General features: G+C 28.5%; 1 protein-coding gene across 1 annotated transcript in view; it reads left to right on the top strand.

Moving 5' to 3' along the window:
* The first annotated feature begins 1,635 nt into the window (after window positions 1-1,635).
* LOC113364083 (protein melted) overlaps window positions 1,636-20,714 on the top strand; it is a 66,015-nt gene continuing 46,936 nt past the window's right edge. Inside the window, 11 exon segments of the mRNA XM_026606544.1 lie at window positions 1,636-1,775; window positions 2,278-2,487; window positions 3,342-3,590; window positions 3,653-3,827; window positions 3,894-4,057; window positions 4,158-4,367; window positions 4,431-4,651; window positions 4,711-4,859; window positions 4,961-5,134; window positions 5,198-5,428; window positions 5,494-5,657. Coding sequence (XP_026462329.1) covers window positions 2,383-2,487; window positions 3,342-3,590; window positions 3,653-3,827; window positions 3,894-4,057; window positions 4,158-4,367; window positions 4,431-4,651; window positions 4,711-4,859; window positions 4,961-5,134; window positions 5,198-5,428; window positions 5,494-5,657 — 1,842 coding nt within the window. The 5' untranslated portion in view covers window positions 1,636-1,775; window positions 2,278-2,382.

Raw genomic sequence — 20,714 nt, 5'->3', positions numbered from 1 at the left:
GAGTGAACAAAGAAAGGACTCGATCCTGAAAAGAAAAGGAAACTGGATCGGACTCCTTCTGCAAATGAGTGCCTCCTGCACGACGTCGTCTAGGGTAAAATAGAAGGCTGACAGGAATGGGAAGAAGAAGAATGCAGACCATTGACGATTTACGCGATAAGAAAAAATACAGGAAACTAAATGATAAAGCGCAGGATCAGGAAGCATGGATGCAGAAGTTTGGAAAGGAAAATACATAAAAAAGTATATAAAGGATGGGGGGAATAGTGGTAATGGGAATGATAGACGACGAAAGGTAAGGGAATCATTTATTTGTGATGGTTCTCACACAATGGACCTGCCTCCGTGCAGACCACCATTTATTATTATTATGAGTCAAACTTTGATCTTTTTCCGACGTTTTCTCAAAAACGGCTGCACTGATCTCAAAAATTTAAAAACCATTTAATGAATTTCGCTTATAAACTATATAAATAGCTATGATATATGTATATATATATATATATATATATATATATATATACGAGTATATATATATATATATATATATCATAGATATGTGATATGTATATGTAAGTAAAAGGTAAAATTCCTGAACGATTTTTTGTTCATTATAAATGCATTGTGTGCATTGAGTCACTTTAAATGCATTGCACAATTTGCATACACATATTATATATATATATATATATATATATATATATATATATACTATATTATATTATATTATATTATATTATATTATATTATATTATATTATATTTTTGAAGTTAAATATTCTTGAAATATTTTTTATGAAAATTTTTGTTATTTTTGAATTTGTTATTGCTACATTAACTCTAATCAATTTAGAAACATCCAATAATATTTCTATAATTTTATTTGTATGGTTTTCTCTTATAAATCATTTTGTTTATGACTATAAGTGTGAAAGTGACCTGAAAAAAAAAAACAAAGTTGGTTTAAAAAATTTTAAATAATCAAATCCATATAATGTTAATGCATATAGATAGTTTAAATATTTACATGTTTTTTCTAATGATTTAAAACAAGAATTTGATGCGCTTCGAGGCTGATCTTAAAAATCAAGTTTATTTGTTATGCAGAATTTAGTTTGCAAAATTATGGGTTTTATTTGTTGTGATTATACTACATTTTGTAGGATATACTTTATTAATTTTGTAGGATAAACTTTATTAAGTATAAAATTTATTATTACAATTACACATTTTTCAATGACCTTAAAATATAGTTTTCAGTTAAAAATTTAATTCTATTGATGGCAAAACATGATTGATAGTGTTTAACTACTTATAATTTATATTATAAGTAGTTAATTTTTATATTATAAGTAGTTTAAAATAAATTATATTTTATTTGTATTAATTTATTTTAAATAATTTTCAAATCTCTCACTTTAAAAAAACCGCGCAGCAATATTTTTTTACTTTACTATTGGCAACTCTTCTCTGGTAACACCATTGTCAGCTGTCAAACAAGTAGAACTGTCAAAGTCGATTTTTAAACTTTTTTACATTCTCTTCAATTGAACTAACGATAATTATATTAAATAAGAATTGCAAATTATTTAAAAAAGCATACAAATGATTAATTATTAATTAAACAACTCAAGCAAGTGGTGTATTTAGTTCAAATTGAATGTCAGGTGAAAAAAGTTGATAGCATATGTGGCATTAAGTGGGACGATGTAAATGGTGAATGATATTATTGTTTATTGTTTAGTGTGATATAATTTATCAAGTGTTTATTTACAAGTGAGTATATTTGTATATATTTTTTTACCAATGTATATTTCAAAATCATACAATTTTTTTGTTTATATTAACCCCTAAAAATGCAACATACATTTGTGCAAGTGGTCCATTTTGGAATTGAATATCAAATGATATAATTGTATTATCAAATTTGTAGATAAGATTAGAAAAAAGTTATATTTTCTGTGCTTCCAACTTAATTTATACAAGTGACAGCTTTCTACAGTGGTTTTGCAAAGAGAAAGGTCAGTTACCTCAGGTGGTACTCACACATACCTGTATCATGTTTAATACTAATAAAAACATTATAGTCTTAAACATTATTATGAACTTCTAAACTACATAAATTACTTATATATAAAAGTACTTGAATTAATTAAAACCTTAATTAGTGATGACACCCGGTGTACACATTGGGGTCAGTCGGGTCAAAAGTTAAAAAAAAAACAATCTTAATTTATATTTGGTTTTACCTATAATTATAAAATTTTTAATATTTCAGATTCAAGGCTGATTTACATTCATTCTCATACAAGTTTTTATTCAATTTCCAAAATGTGTTCTTCGACTGTCAGCTTATTTTTGGAAAAATAAAAACGCCTAAAAAATGCATGAACTGTTCACGCAAGTTTTGGGGAAGCGAGATCTGTCTAGAGCTGGTGATTTATTTTCTGTGGCAGATAATGTCATTGTAGATGACCTAACAGAAGTGGTAAATGTCAAATGCTACAAATACTTGTTTTTTGAATAATTTAGTGAGATGTAAATATATACAAATGTATATATTTGCATACTATTTGAAATAATCTTATATATTAATGATATATATATATATATATATATATATATATAAACATATGTATATATATTGTGATTTTAAAATAATATAGAATCTAACTTTAATTTAAATCTAAAATAACATCTTATAAAAAGGCAAAATGTAATGCATAATTACATTTTTTATGCTTTAGTAGTAATACTCTAAGTAGTTTAATCTTTAGCTAAGTTAAAGCTTATAAAATTATTTTAACACAGATTAATTTAATAACATTTAATTTTGGGCAAACTTTGCTATTTTTAGAATAATTACATAATTTTCAGACAATTTACGATATTTACAGACAACATAAACATTTTCAGACAATTTACAACATTGTTAGATTATTTACAATATTTTTGGACAATTTACAACATTTTCAAACAAATTACAACATTATAAGACAATTTACAACATTTTCAGACAATTTACATCATTTTCAGACAATTACACCTTTGTCAGACAGTTTACAACACTTTCAGACAATTTCCAACATTTTTAGTTAAATTCCAACATTTTCAGGCAATCTATATCATTGTCAGACAATTTACAACATTTTCAAACAATTTACAATATTTTTAGACTATTTTGAACATTTTCAGACAACTAGAACATTTTCAGCCTATATATTGCAACTGAAAGTCACATCAAGTTAAATAAACTGTAACTATATTTTACAATTTTGTTACATTTAGATACTATAATTTTTTTATTTACAAATTTCATTCTCACTTCTCATCTTTCCCCAGTTGAATGAGATTACCCAAATAGCCTCTCAACCAGACTATGGAAGGAACTCGAATGACCAGTCTGTGGTGGAAATCTGTGTTACTCGAGTCACAAGTTGTATCAGAGAGACTGATAGTGCTGAAAGGCATTGCCAGGCTTTGGTAGCTCTTTTAGAATCATGTTTACATCACAGTCTACGACCTGGTGCAAAGGACCAGGACCCCCCACATGCCAAGATTGCAGCTGATGTTATAGCCAGTGTATTTTTGGTAAGAGTAATAGATAATATATTTCTGTATGATTTGTGTATTAATATAAGTTATATTCTTAGAATTATAGCAAGAGGGCTGTGATGGAAGTAGCTTTGCCTGTAACCGTGAAATTTTTGCATAAAGGAAACAAAGAGTTGTCCAGAAATTTAGCCAGATATTTATCATTGGCTGCTATTGAACATGCTTCTTTGCTTTCACCACATGTCCAGCCTGTTTTGGATTCAATAATATCAGGTAAAAACTTATATTGGCCTTTAATTCTCTGATATAATTATATTGTTATTAATAAAATATTTTTAGGAAACTATCCCTTATGCAGAGTGCTAGCTCAGATTTATCAAGTGTCACCTGAGCCTTTGGGTAATCACACAATGGCATTAGTTGCTTTACTACCGCACTGTGACGTCCAAGAACAATTGCATTTGCTTCATTTGTTTTCCCTGATTGCCAAAAATAAACCTATGGTAAGATAATATAAATATAACTGATCAAATTTCTTAAATATTTTAGATTCATTTTTAACAAAATATTGTTTTGTATACAATTTCAATTCTGTGTTACTAGCTTCTGGAGGCAAGTGTGCCCCAACTCTGTGAGTACCTATCTCCTCCGGCAACCTCAGCAGCCACAATGCAAGTCTTAGCTGGTTTGGCAGAGCGTAGACCATCCCTGCTCGCTGATCATGTTGCAGGAGTCAGGGCTGCTGCAGCAAAGAACCCCGGAGCAGTATGTTTGGCAGCCAGGATAATTGCTGCTGTTGGAAAACTAAGCAAGGTAAATAATTGTTTTCACTGATTGTATATGATTGATTTACTATTGGTATTATATTATTTTCAGGATAAAGCTCAAGAGGCTTTAAATTTTGTGTTGGAGCATTTGCCAAAAGCTGACAGAGGTTCACAGACAACATTGCTGCGAGAGGCTACCTTGTTATGTTCAAGTTATCCAGTTTTGTTTACGGATAAAATGTTGTCAAGTGTTCGGCAGAGAAATATGAATAATAATAATATTAACAATAATAATGTTACAAGTATTAACGGTGTTAACAATAATAGAAGGTAAACAATTATTCTATATGTTTTTTAAGTATTATAATTAATTTTTATTTATCCATCAGCACTAATCAGGTGAATCACACTTCTGGAGGTGTAACTATTGTTAAACTAACTGGCCAAACTGGTCAAACTAATCAGGTTGCTGTCAATCCTGGATATACAAGGCGAGCTAAGTTGGGGGATTCTAGAAGTACTGGCCGATTACATTCAGGTATAATAAATAAATAATGAGTGATGTTTAGATTAAATTTGACAAGTGATAATTGTAGCATCATGATTTGGATTGTATTATTTATTTAAGTTTTGTTTTAGGTAACAATACACATAGGAGTGCTACTCGTCTAAATAACATGTCTTCAGGAGCTGGTGGCTCTGTTGGAGGACTACACAGCTCAGTATCGTCTCAGCAGATCAACATGAACACTGCCAATTCAGGAGTAGGACAGCAGCACCATGGTGGCAGTCATGGGGCTCTCTTAACACACAGTAAGTTCACAATTATACTTTTTTTAAACTATACTTCACATCAAAAACTGTTTATGCTTTCAGCTACAATGAATCCAATTCATGTCCACCAGAATGCTGTCCAACATAACTTTTCAAACCCTGTTGCTGTAGGAAACACAAACAATAATCACATTTTAAATAACACAAGTGTTGCCACTTATTCTATAAATAATAATAGTAATAATAATAATGGATTCAGTTCGGGTAATGCCACAAATGTTGCAACATGTAATGTGAATGGTAATTCTGGTGAAGGCAATAATAATTTTAATGGTAAGTTGGATATGGTAAATATTTTAAATTGTTATCTTGGTTTTGAATCTGGTGTTTCTATTAAGGTGCAAGTGGTGCACAAATGTTGGCACCTGGCAATGTGACAGCTTGGACATCGAGTGCAGGAAGCTTACAAGTGACACCAGTGCCTCCGCTCAGTAATAGTGTTGTTGTTACAGGGCACAATAAATGGGGGATACCAAACACATCTCAACAGACGACCAATAAGGTAAACTTACAGATATAACTTTTTGTTTAAAACTAGTTGTAAAGAAACTTGCATGAACATAACGAGAATAAGACTTTTCATTGACACATAAGGGAAAAACAAAATGCCAGTTACACATAGTTAAATTTATATAAATATAATATTATATAAATAATGCAATAAAACATTTTATTCTGTACATGCTCTCAGTAAAGTTGGATCAAATTAATTCACTATGTAAGTCTTTAATTAAACATTATATTTTATAGCAAACAAAATAAATAATAAAAAAAGTAAGATATATATATATATATATATATATAATCTTTTTATATATTTAGGTGCAATCAGGAGGAGTCACTGTAACAACAAGCACTTTACCCCCTCGAGTTCCACCAAGATCTGCCAATAACAATGCAAATACATCAGTTGTTGGAGTTAATTACGGTAATTATATACTTCTATATATAATTAGTACAATAGAAATGATTAATGATGAATTGCTTTTCTTTTAGGTTCGAATCCCTTGAGCATAACAGTTCCCAGCAATGTGATATCTCGTCGGAACAACAACACATCAATAACACTTCTCAATACAAACAATGCAGCTAACCAGGTAAGTAATAATTATCATATTAATATGGCAATTAGTTTGAACTGACTCAACATATTTTTTTTTCAGAGGATGAGTGTTTTTGAACCATTTCCTATGCGTGATACTGTTCAGCACTTTTGTGAGAAGCACCTCGATAAAATCAAGGCTTATATGGATAACATGTCTTCCAGGATACCTCCACCTGCTAAATGTACAATAGAAGGTTAGATAAAAGATTTTAGATGTTTATTTTATTGTTTTCCTAATATTTCTGATATTATTTATATTTATATATTTATATGTTTATGTTTACATCTATATTTATTTTATATTTTCAGAGAGAAGAGCTAAGAAATTAGCAAAATTACACTTTACTTGTCAGACCAGAGGAGAACACTGTTTGTATTCGAGAACATTTTTCACGATGCGGACAAGAAATCCAAAGATTTGGATACATTTGATGTTTATTGCTTTACAGGTATAAAGTATACAAATTACTGTGTAAAAAAATTAGGGAGTGCAAAAGATTTAAAACTAAGTAATGTGGGAATAGAAATAGATTTTTAGTGGACTCGAATTATTTTTTTTAAGTCTTTCATTCTTTATCATTCATTGATCATCATTATCTACATCATTTTCAGACTACCTGTAACATTTTTAGACAATGTACAATATTTTTAAACAATATATGACAATTATTAGACAATATACTACGTTTTCAGACAATTAAGAATATTTTTAGACAATCCACAACACTTTCAAGATAATTTACAGAATTTTTGGACAATGTACACTATTTTTATAATGTACAACATTTTTGAACAACTTATAACAATAAGTTGCCAAAAATTATAACTTATAATGATAATTTATAACATTTTTAGATAATTTATAACTTTTTAGACAAAGTATAACATTGTTAGGGAATTTACAACATTTTTAGACATTTTACAACATTTTTATACAAAGCACAATATTTTTGAGCAATTTACAACATTTTTAGATAATGCACAACATTTTTAGAAAATCCACAATATTTTTAGACAATTTACAACATTTTTAGGCGGTTCACAACATTTTTAGACAGTTCACAGCATTTTTAGACAAACTACAAGATTTTTAGGCAATTTACAGCATTTTTAGAGAGTGTATAACTTTTTTAGGCAAAGTACAACATTTTAAGGCAATTTACAACATTTTTAGACAATGCAAGACATTTTGAAATATTTTTAAATAACTTACAACATTCTTAAATGATCCACAATCTATTCAGACTATCCATGCATTCTTGTTGAAAGTCGTATTAGAAATTTCGCTTCAGCAAAATTATCAAAGATGCCGAAAATTATAACTTATAATGATAATTTATAACAGTTTTAGACAAAGTATAACATTTTTAGGGAATTTACAACATTGTTAGATATTTTACAACATTTTTAGACAAAGTACAATATTTTTAAGCAATTTACAATATTTTTAGACAATGCACAACATTTGTAGAAAATCCACAATGTTTTTAGACAATTTTCAACATTTTTAGGCAGTTCACAACATTTTTATAAATATGACATATAGTATAACATTTTTAAGAAATTTACAACATTTTTAGACATTTTACAACATTTTTAGACAATTTACAATATTTTTAGGCAGTTTACAACATTTATATATATATAACATATAGTATAACATTTTTAGGGAATATTTACAACATTTTTAAACATTTTACAAGATTTTTAGACAAAGTGCAATATTTTTAAGCAATTTACAATATTTTTAGACAATGCACAACATTTGTAGAAAATCCTCAATATTTTTAGACAATTTACAATATTTTTAGGCAGTTTACAACATTTTTATATGTATAACATATAGTATAACATTTTTAGGGAATATTTACAACATTTTTAGATATTTTACAACATTTTTAGACAAAGTACAATATTTTTAAGCAATTTACAACATTTTTAGACAATGCACAACATTTGTAGAAAATCCACAATTTTCACAACATTTTTTGTCAATCTACAGCATTTTTAGACAAAGTACAACATTTTAAGGCAAATTACAACATTTTTAGACATTTTGAAAACATTTTTAAATAACTTGCATTCTTGAACAACTCACAACCTCTTCAGACTATCCACAGAGCACATTCTTGTTGGAAGGCATATTAGAAGTTTCACTTCAGCAAAATCATCAAAGTTATTCAAACAATATTTTACTGTCTCTGTATATCTTACAGGCCAGATCAGAGAATGCTTTGAGCAGTCGAGATGCTTCGGTAAGCAGTCTTAAACATTGTTGGGACACATTGAAGTGCGAGAATAAGACTTTTGTCACTTTGGTCACTAGTGCCTTTCCTTGTGCTAAGGTAAGAAAAAGAACTGATATATATTTACTATTTTGTCTAATTACTATATATATATATATATATATATATTTATATATATATACATATATTATTATTATTTTTCTGATGGCTAGAACTAGCCAGACTTGCTAATATGCTGTATGATTCTTCCTGAATTAAACAACCAATCGAACCATGGCGCAGTTTGTTAGAATTCTTGTTTTGATTTGTTGTTTGTTGTTATTGTTTATTAATGCTTAATAATTCAATTGATCTTTGAAGACATTAACAATGCTTTGTTTATAAAATCAACAAACGAATAATAGAATTAAAGGATATGGTTTGTGAGAACATTAAATATTATGATTGAGTTTTTATCGAAGACATATTAGACAATTGTAGATGTTTAGTTATTAATTATTTTTAGTGAAGCCTAAAATAAACAATTGAAAGTTTTATCTAAATATCTTTACACTTATCTTAAGCAGTGATACACCTAGCTGGTATCACATTTTAAAACATTTTGAACAGATAGAATTTTTTTTCTCAGGATCAAGAAATCCTTCTAAATGAACTCCGCCAATCTGGTTTCTTCGACGTCTTCGAGCTCTCCAAACCAAAAAACAACACATTAACTCGAGAAGACTTTGATGGATCCAAAAGCAAAACTTCCACACCAACAAATGCCTCGAATAAAAATCAAAAATCATCCAAAGATGATCCAGGATCGCCATCAAAGAGTCAGGAGGAACTGGTCAAACCAGACGACGACGTTCAATTACTACAGTGGGGCTGTTTTCTTTGCAACCACCCTGAAAAAGCGGTTGGATTTTTAAGAGGAAACACCCAGCCAGTAATTGAAGGGAAATTGAAGGAGAAGAAAGGCAAATGGAGGCTCTTCAGGCGCTGGAGGACGAGATACTTTACACTATCTGGTGCTCATCTGTCTTGCAAAGGATCGGTAAGGATAAGGATAAAAGTTTGATTTAATTTAATGCATTGTTTTGTAAATGATCATAGTATTTAGTTATATATAATAGTATTTAGTAATATATAATATTATTTAGTAAATTATCATTTATTAATATATGACATATTATTGAAGTGAAACTTTTTATGAGACTTTTGCAACAAGGTTGCATTCAAAATTTATATGAAAATTTTGTAACTTATCTGAAAATGTTGTAAATTGTTTGTAAATGTTATAGTCTTAAAATGTTGTAGATTATCCAAAAATGTTCTTGTTGTCTAAAACTCTTGTACATTTCTATTTTTATTAAATGTTAATATTTTTATTAATAAATGTATTTTACCCAGAGCGGTGGAGAGAGTATCGACATCAATCAAATCCGATCAGTAAAAGTATCCCGGGGAGGCGCCAGAAACATCCCAAAGGCCTTTGAAATTTTCACTGGAGACCAGACACTGATTCTGAAACCGAAAGATGGCAAAAATGCAGAAGAGTGGGTTCAATGTCTAAGCATAGCTCTTGCTCATTCTCATGCTTTGGATGGGGGCACTGTTTTGGGGCAGAATCATCAGCTGCAGGTGAAGACAAATAGTCTGCCAGCGAGAGTTGTTGGAACAAATGCAGGAGGTGGGAGCAGTAGTTTAGGAAGGTCAATTGTATGATTAAGTAGACAGTACTTGCAGGTTAAATATAGGTTATTTATTTATTCATTTGCATACTTTTATACAATTTTAATACAGTAATACCCAGAACAAAGTGATGAGAAATTGTTGATGAATGTATATATGCATAGGAGTATCTACAACAACCCATATTGGAAAATTTGTATAATTTTCAACAGATTGGTCCATATTTTCTTTCTTAATGGTCTAAGTTATATTTACTAAGACCAAAAGTTCTTTATGAGCTCTTCTTTGAAATCTTTGCAATCTCTGGTTTCCTTCAGATCATCATTAAAAAGACTAACTTGTTTTACTAATTCCACAAATTTTTGTACAATTCCAACCACATTTTGGTGAATCCCTGGCTTAAATAAAAAAGTGCTAAACGAAGAAGAGCCATCAATTATGGTATTACTGTATATTCTCAAAAAGAAAAAGTGTTCAGTCATTTTATCGTACCGACTGGGATTTGATTACATATCTGAAAATCAACACTGATGCTATTTTATTTTTGTTAGATGACTTAGGTAGAAGTTTTTTTTAAAGTAGAATGAAAATTCCAACAATAAAATTACGACAGTCTACCTATTTCAAATTTTATCATGTATTGTTACTATAAAAATCATATTTATCATAGTTATATTTAGTTTGTACTTAATATATTTTGTAAGTTTATACATCACAAATATAAGTATAGTATTTATAATCTATTACTACTATAATATTCTACTTTTAACATTTTTGTATATATGTTTGGCCAATTTTGAAACGACAAAATAATATATATTTTATTTGGGTACTCAATGTGTATATATTTCAAATCTTCATTTATTTTTAGTTGGATTTATCCATATATTAATAGTATAGTAATAATATATTTCATTGTCTTCAAATAATTCAAAAATACATATATGTGTACTCATCCAAGGAATCTTGATAAATTTGAAATATGTGATAAGGCAATGTCCGACTGGTTTAAAAATGCTCATGCTAGTTCCTAAAGCTCATAAATGAGAACTATGCAATCATAAATTCAATATATGGTTATTATAAGGGATACTTGGGTGCTCATGTGATGAAAATCAGTGAAATATTAATAAACAGAAACTAACTCTGTGCGAATGACGTGCCTTTAAATTGATTTGATTATATTTTACCTGAAAATCTTTGAGTAACTTATATATTCTATTTTGATAACGTGAATTTCTTTCAAAGCTTGAATATAATTCAGCATTTAATGTATTTTTTTATATTTACAATTATCCTCACAAGTTGAATCTGCTTACATATTACAAATATTTAACTTGGAGCCATTTCTATCAACCTACCTTATTTTTGCGATGTATTCTAAATAATTAGTAACAGCGTTTAATGAGTTCTCGCTTATCAATTAGTTATTGTTAATTACTTTCGTAATATAGATTCGTTAACAGTGATATATTTAAAACTTTATTTTTTATTTATTTTTTCAAAAATCGCGCCATTGGGAATTCATATTTGCACAAGAGCGGCCATTATGTCGGCCATCTTGAATATTTGACAGTTGTGTGCTGTCAGTTTATAAAAGACAGATTTTTGTTGGAGCACACGCGTTTATATTTAATAAAGTTAATTATTTTTTATTGTACTGGTTTCTTGATATTACTTACAGTAATAACGTAATATTATTATTACAAAGACCTCAACATATCTTATTATCAATTCATTTCAAATTCAAAATATGTAAGTATACATTATACTTATAGGTTATGTATGTAATGTATTTAAATTCTTGCAAAGGTTCCTCAAGTGCTTCGACAAAAATGTCTGTCTGATAATTGTATAATGTGTTCAATGAACACAATACGTTGTGCAAGTGCAAAGACAATTATAACAATTGTGTAATGTGTCCTAATAAATTATAAGTACAATGGTGAGAGAGTTGTCACCAAGTGCCAGCAGATTTGAAGGTCTATCGAGCACAGTTTATCATCAATGTAAGTCCTAAAACATTTTCTATTTGAAACGAGTTGCAGAATATTTTACTGAAATCATATACAACATGTTTAATATACAATAAACACTACATGGATTCTGTTTTCGATAATGATCATTAAAGTCTGTATGTGTTTTAGTGAAATATTGAATGGCTCGTTTAAAATTCACATGTTTTGCTCATATTTGCTGAAATATAAGTTTATCTTTCAAACAATTATACAGTTAAAAGATTTCAATTAAATTTGAAGGTAGGAAACATTCTGATACAATTTATAAACGATGGTAACAATTTATATGTTTTGTTTTTAAATTTACTGAAACAAGTACATATAATTAAAACAGTTGAATCTGTTTACATATTACACCAGAGATTTTGAGTTAATTTAAAATCAACAGCTTTTCTTTCAATTCTATTCGAAATCGCATCTGTATCGGCAGTCAAACGTGTTTCTTTTGGTTGTTGCATTTGTTTATTGTTTAATAAACAGTTATAATTTGATCAAAACATTTTCGAATCTCAAATTGTTTTTGTTTATAAAACTTGCTTGATATAATATATATTGTTTATTAACACCAAAAAAGTTCATGTTTTCACCAAAAAATATGGTATTCCAATTCATAATATATCTTTGTGCTTTTTGAATATTCTATTTACATTAACAGATATAAAATAAACATATTTTACTACGATTAATATATAATACAATCCATATTTCTTATTTATACATACATAATTTTTTTTGCAATAATTGGCACTTCATTTATCTTACATAAGCTTATAACACTATTAATAATTTCTATGAATTAGCTAATTGATAGTTTCTATAAAATGACTAATTAATAATACTAATGTTTGTAATTGCTAAATTAATTCGACTAGCATTAATAAATAACTAGTAATTTATTTGACATCATTTAATTATTAAAAGCACAAGCAAGGCAGCTTTGTTTTATAATGATTTAACTAATAGTGATAATCAGGATGATTCATAAATAACATAACTAAAACTACAGATCTCATTAAAATAATTGTTTAATAATAATTGTGAGCCTTAAAACTATTCAGTTAGAAGTTTTATCGAGTAAATAATAATAAACATGCATGTTGGTGATTGAATAATCATCAATTCCATTTTCCTTATTTATATGATGTTAGATAATACTGTAGGTTAATTAATTTTATACAAATTTGTCTTATACAACACTCATTAAGTAAATGCATAGAGCAAATTAATTTTAACTCTAACTAATTATCTATTATCTATTATCAAGACAATATGATGATAAATGATGGTATATATAGATTATTTAATTGCCTCATACAGCATTTATAATATGCAAAATGGTTCGAGACTTATAAAGAATATTGTATATTAATGTACTTTTAGAGCACTCTGATTAAATTTTCTGTACTTAAGTACATATTAAAGCATACTTAGTTGCTGTAGAGTGTCATAATACCAAAATTAATTACTTTTATTCAAATTTGATAAATATTTTATATATGAAGTTGAAAAAATGCATTTTGATATCATACATAATATCTATAGCTTGATTGATAATAAATTTATATATATATATATATATATATATTATTTCAGTCATTTTCTGATCCTGAATTCTCATAATTATCACCATCAACAACAAGTTCCCAAAGATCGGCCCAATCTTGTTCTGTAATTGACCAAGGTCCAATTAGGAAGTTTCTCTTCACCTTTTTCCTTAATTTTAGGAATCCTTTCTCCAAATAATATTTATTCCTTCTATGAATTCGTAACAGGCTCTAAACATAAATTGGAAGAAATAAATAAATAGTGCAGGAATTAATTGTTTAATAAAGATTTAACTCACTTTTGTGTCGTCTGAGCTCAATTTGTGGTTTTTGGCACTTATTCTTCGAGTTTTGGCAGCTTCTGCAAGAGTGCCAGTGAAATAAACATCGTCGATCCATAGAAAAGCTGAAATGTTAAAAAATTAATACAATGTGATATTATAAAGCCTTTCAGCAACTCAAAATACAATAAAATTGATTCTAAGAATAGAAATTGTATCCGGGTGCTCTTACAGTGTATTTTTTGCTTAACATTGTTAAAGAATTTGATTATTATAAGTAATGCATTTGGAAAAGTTGTTTAGTGAATAATATTTTCTAATATTATAATACTCTACAACTTGGAAATTACTTAGCTAAATTGACATAATTGATTTGGGTGCTTTAAAAGTACTCTTACTATTATTACCTAAGCCCTTTTGTGATCTTTTCTGAGCCTCTTGAAAAATTCTCCTGGCACTTTCCTGCATGTACAGAACAAATCCTCCTGCACAGTAAGTAGGATAATATTTGTCAGGGTAGACTTTTGGTGAGACACGCCATTTACTGCGAAAACTTCTGCAAAAAGTAAAAATAATATTAAATAGTTAACTAGTTAACACGATAAACTAATTATTTTATTAAATATAATTGTGCGAGGAGCAGAAGTTAAAATAGGAATTGATTTTTAGTGACAGGCAGACAAATTATTGAATTCTGTTCTATAAACATTTTTTGCAAAAGCCACAACAATGGTATTTCCAGTTACATTCACAACATTTTCAGGAATTCTTCAGTACTCTCAGACAATCTTAAAGACTCTTTCAGACAATGTAAAACACTTTCAGATAACTTTCTACACTCTCAGACAATATGCAACTCTTTCAGACATCTTACAACACTCTCAGATAAACAATCTACAGCATTTTAAGACTTTCTATTATTCCAGAATTAAATTTAGTTACATTAGAAACTTCACTCAATAATTAATTAATTACATCTAATCTATTTACCTTCTGACCCAGGCGTGCACATTTGTAACACAGTAAACAAAATTATCATCACCATCATTACGTATAAAAATTTCATTGAATATCTCATTTTCATATTTGGATAATTTTATTTCTTTGAAAACATGTTCAGTATTGGAAACTGTTCCCAAATCACTACTCGTTCCTGTTTTTCTGTTCCAGAAGTTTAAATCCGAGGCACTTCGCTTGTGAACAGAAGTTTTAGGACTGTTTTGTTGACTAGATGTGATTGAATTATTATTTAAATCATTTTTGGTATGTTCATAATTTTCAGAATCACTTGTATTATTATTTAAATAATTTTTGGTGCGTTTATAAATTTCAGAACTATTTGTACTTTTATGATTAATAATACTATTTGTGACTAAGTTACTTCTCGAAAGTTTACCAAAAAGTTCAGACTTTAGTAAATCTTTCAATATATCATCACTATACTTTTGTGAACGTTTTGTAATGTTTTTAATAATGTATCTATTATTATTAAGTACTCCATCTACATTACTCGTAGGATGTTTTTCTTGGTATTCCAAAGTGTTCTTAAAGTGTTTCTCGAAGTATTCTAACACATTTAAAAGCAAAGGCACATTTATAACGATGTCATCATCACATTTGAGAATAAATGGTACTTCTGGACAACGTTCAGAAGCATATTTCAATGCCATTGCATGTTTATAAGACAAATTGTGATAGGAATCCAAGAAATTTCCTTGCAACAAGTCTCCGTGTTGTGAATTTTCAAGCTCCAAAGCAGTTTGGATATCTAAAAAAGGAATAAATGTAATAAATTAGGGCATATGGAATATATGTTGTGATTAAATCACTTTTCATAGGCCTGTAATATTTTAGAATCACTTATCACTTTTTCACTAAAAAAGATTTTATCAAAAAATAAATTTATGAGTTACTTTTCAGCCGAATAGGTAAATTTTGTAAATCAAAATTACTATAAGTTTTGTCTTTTTTAAGTTTGTTATTTGAAAACAAACAATATTATTCTCTCGATGTTATGAGATCGGCTGCTTGTAATGAACTGATTCTAAGTCACACTGTGTGTGAGTGTGTTTTTATATGTGAGGATGTAAATACTTAAATTATTGATCTTAAAAGGAAGACGATATTAATTGTTTGTCAAAGAGTGTGAAAAATTCACAAATCCAAACTCTATCACAAGTGGCAAGGCCCTCTTCTAATTCTATCAAATGGTTTTTAACTTTTGAAATCAGGTGGTATCAGTTTTTCAGAAAACGTCGATAACCTAATCCAATTTCGGTATCAAACGATTCAGAAACATAAACTTATTAAATCTGTTCTCATCATCAATAAATTTATTTACCTTCATTTATAACTTGCCCAACTAGAAAAACCAAAGTAGCTCTTTCTCGATCCCTTTCCCTGCTCCAGGCTTCCCGGATCTTTCGCCTCCGGGCTGAATGATCAGGTTTGGAGTGCACCAGGGCAATCAGCAGTAGACCCGAACCACTGTCTGCATGCCTGGATATCGTGTCACAGGAATTTGGATCCGAATCATCGATCGTGTATTGAAAATTAGACACATTCAAAAGTGGTTTGAAGGTAATGGCTGGTTGGCTGGCTGGTCATACCAGGTTGAAGATTGTCCTGGGGAGGAAATTATATGTTAGAATATTTTGAATGAGAGTTGATAATCTTGTCAAAATTACATTGTTTTCATCCATCAAATAAAAGTTTTTTCCAATATATATTAGGGTGGTCCTTAATATGGATATTTTCGAATTTTTTTTGGTTAGAGTGCGGAATATCTTAAAGTTAATATTAAGATATAAAACTTTCAGAGAATTTTTATTTATCAATTTAGAAACATTTGAGCTCTTGGGAGTATACATATCTATTATATAAAAATAAGTCAGGTTTTCCTTCCTGACGATATAACTTCAGAACGCACGAACCGATTTCGACGATTTTGCATTCGTTGGAAAGGTCTCGGGCTCCGTGAGGTTCATAGCAAAGAAAATTGAAACAAGATTTCAACAGAAAAGAGGAAAACACTTTTTCTTTTTTTACATACAGCGTCATCTTTGATACTTAGCATGTACTGCAAACTAATATTTTTTGTTTGAGTGCCACTCATTTGTTTCGCAGCTACTCATTGTTCTCTAATCAGTTAATTTCATGTGACAAACCGGCATTGTGTTCACTGTGAAACGAGAAACCATCAAATCAATCACGTGTATTGTGCAAATTTTTATTCAATTTCAACAGCAGGCAATTTTTTTCTTCATCTTTTAATCACCAAACGAAATGTTACATAAAATGAAACCATCTGGTGGTGAAACGGAGTTCGCCCGGTTTGCTAGTATATATATATATATAATTATATATATATATATATATATATCTATATATAATATCTATATATTATTTAGTAGTTAATTTTGATGTGAAATATATGAGTTTCTTGAGGGCGATACATCAAACAAGAAAAGCCAAAGATTTATAAAATAATCTTTATTTCCAAACGTTTTCGACATTCAATTTAATGTCATCATCAGTGGATCTAAAAACAGTATGAAAATAAGTATATCTAGGTAATTATAATATATGTGGATTGGTAAAGTAACTATACAATAAGAGAAAATTAACAAACAGCAACACTTAACAACAACCCAAATATAAAAGATAGGAAAGGTAGTAGAGACTAGAATTAAATAAATAATTAAAAAGTATAGGCAAAAATATTTAAGTACACTCATATAAACCTACGCATATATACATATATATACATACACATATACACACATATACACATATACATACACACATATATATAATCTATATATACTATATATATATCATATACATATATACACATACATGCATACTCACATATACAACACATATTCAAACACATAATACCACATATACATATACAGATACAACAATATATACCTATATATGTACACATATACATGTACGACTATACATATATAAATATACGTATATACATATATGCAACGTGCATGCATATTCACAACTATAGCTATACACGTATACACATACATATACGCATAAACATGTATATATACATATATACACACATATATACATATACATATATATATACATACATATATATATATATATATATATATATATATATATATATATACATATGTATATACATATATATATATACACAACTAACTAACTAGTTGTATAAATGTATATATATATATGTATATATATATGTATATATATATATATGTATATATATATGTATATGTATATATGTGTGTATATATGTATATATACATGTTTATGCGTATATGTATGTGTATACGTGTATAGCTATAGTTACATAGATAGGTATGAGTATATGTATGGTTCATACATGTACATGTACGTCGTTGTGAATATGCATGCACGTTGCATATATGTATATACGTATATTTATATATGTATAGTCGTACATGTATATGTGTACATATATAGGTATATATTGTTGTATCTGTATATGTATATGTGTATTATATGTTTGCATGTGTGTGTATATGGATATATGCATGTATGTGTATATATATGTATATGTATATATATATATTGATTGTTTCTTTTCCGAACAGTAAATCCAATAATAAAAAACAATTTGTTTTTTGAAGATGTTTAATACGACGTTTCGGAACTAGGTACGTTCCATCATCAGGTTTATTCTGTCAAATACAATGTTTTTTAAAATACTGATTAACATTAATTAACAATGGTCAATACAGATTAATTAGAAAAAAATTTTGTTATAAAGGAATGGATTATGTACCGGATAGATAGTAATAAGACTTAACTAAAAAAGGTTTTATATAAAATTGAGAAGCAAAATTATTTACCTGTAATAATTTATATCCATATCACTAATATTTTTTTTGTTAAAACACTCGATTTTTTTTGGAAGATATTTGTAGATGTTACGACTACACAAGACTTAAACACACTGATATGGATTTCTGTCTGCCAGATGTAAAGGACAAAGCACGGAACTCTTGGCAAAAATGATTTTTATGGCTCTTGTTTGGTAATTACGAAAAAAGGAAAAATATTGCTTTAGTAAATGTTGAGAAATATTATGTATATATATACATATATACATATATATATATATATATATATACATACATACATGAACATGTATATGCACACCTACATACTCATACATACACATGTACATATCTATATATTAATGTATCCACAATTATACACATGAACACATATGCAAGTGTATGTGTATAGTGTATACTCAAAAACATACATATAAGCATATATATGGATGTACATATATTACAACACATATACATGTATATATATACACATATTCAAAAACTATTAGGATTAATTATTTTTAATCAGGTTTAAAAAATTAAATATGAGTCATGAATGATATTGTGATCTGATCTTTTATTAACACTTTTTGACGAATTCAAAAGATTAAACTGCTTTCAGAAAAAAGTCTTTTAAAAGTACAATCCTCTCTATAAAATATTGGGTTCAAAGGTGAAATTATGTGAGTTTTCGATGGAATGCTGAACAAGAGTACTTTGGAAATTTCGGCTTTATGATGAGTGACGCTTAATTCATGTTGTCTCATTCTCTTATGAATGTACTGTGATGTTTGGCCAATGTATTGTTTTTGACAATTTTTGCAAGGGATGTAATAAACTATGTTAGTATTGAATTTAGGAGGGGTGGTGGATTTAATTTTTGAAAACATTTCTTTAAAAGAATAGAGAGCTGTTCCTGAAATGAAAATTTTTCTTCTTGAGTAATTTGGCAAAATAATCAAATAAGCCTTCAATGTAAGGCATGCTGTGAAAAGTTGGTTTAATATTGTTGTCTTGGAATAACTTGGAGATGGATTGATAATTGTTACTTTTATGATAGGAAAGTCTTATTGGTAATGGAATTGATGAGGGTGAGGGGATATCCGTTTTCTAATAAAGTTTTAGTTACTAATGTTGTGTTTTGGGTATGAAAAGAAGAGTGAGACAACATGATTGCGTGGTCTATCAAAGAAATGATTGTATTGACTTTATAATTTTTGGGACAATATGACGCGTAATGAAGGTATCTCCCGGACCATGTAGTTTTTCTGTACCAATTTGTGCAAATAATGTTGTCAATTTTGTGTACAGTCACGTCTAAAAAGTTTAATTTGTTTGTCGATTTGTGTTTCATGTGTGAACTGAATGCTCTTATTGTAATTGTTAAAGGTATCGATTATTATATCTGATTGTTCTTTGTCTATTATAAAAAAATGTCATCTACATATCTAACGTAAAATATATTTGGAAATTTAATGTGGAGAAAACGGAAATTTCAAGGGTTTGTAAAACTAGGTCTATGATGCCAGGGGAGAATGGGCAACCCATAGCAGTACCTTTGATTTGTAGATAAAAATTATTGAAACAATAAAATAAGAGCAATTCAGGACAGTGTTAATGATGTGTTTGAAAGTGGTTATGGGCAAGTCGGTGTAGTTACAAATAGTGGGCCAGCGTTTTTCAATTGAATCAAGTATTAAATCATGGGGAACACATGTGAAAAGGTTAATACATCAAGGCTTAGAAAAATTTGATCGTCCGTACGTGTTTCGGTCTTTTGATTAATCCACAAATTGGTAAGAGTTCTTTTACATAGTGAGGAGAGGAAATTGTGA

This window comes from Ctenocephalides felis, unplaced genomic scaffold (genome assembly GCF_003426905.1).
Source record: "Ctenocephalides felis isolate EL2017-DRISC unplaced genomic scaffold, ASM342690v1 CF-g0.4_SCAFFOLD_00845, whole genome shotgun sequence".
Taxonomy (NCBI): domain Eukaryota; kingdom Metazoa; phylum Arthropoda; class Insecta; order Siphonaptera; family Pulicidae; genus Ctenocephalides; species Ctenocephalides felis.
This window is presented reverse-complemented; position numbering and strand designations above follow the sequence as displayed.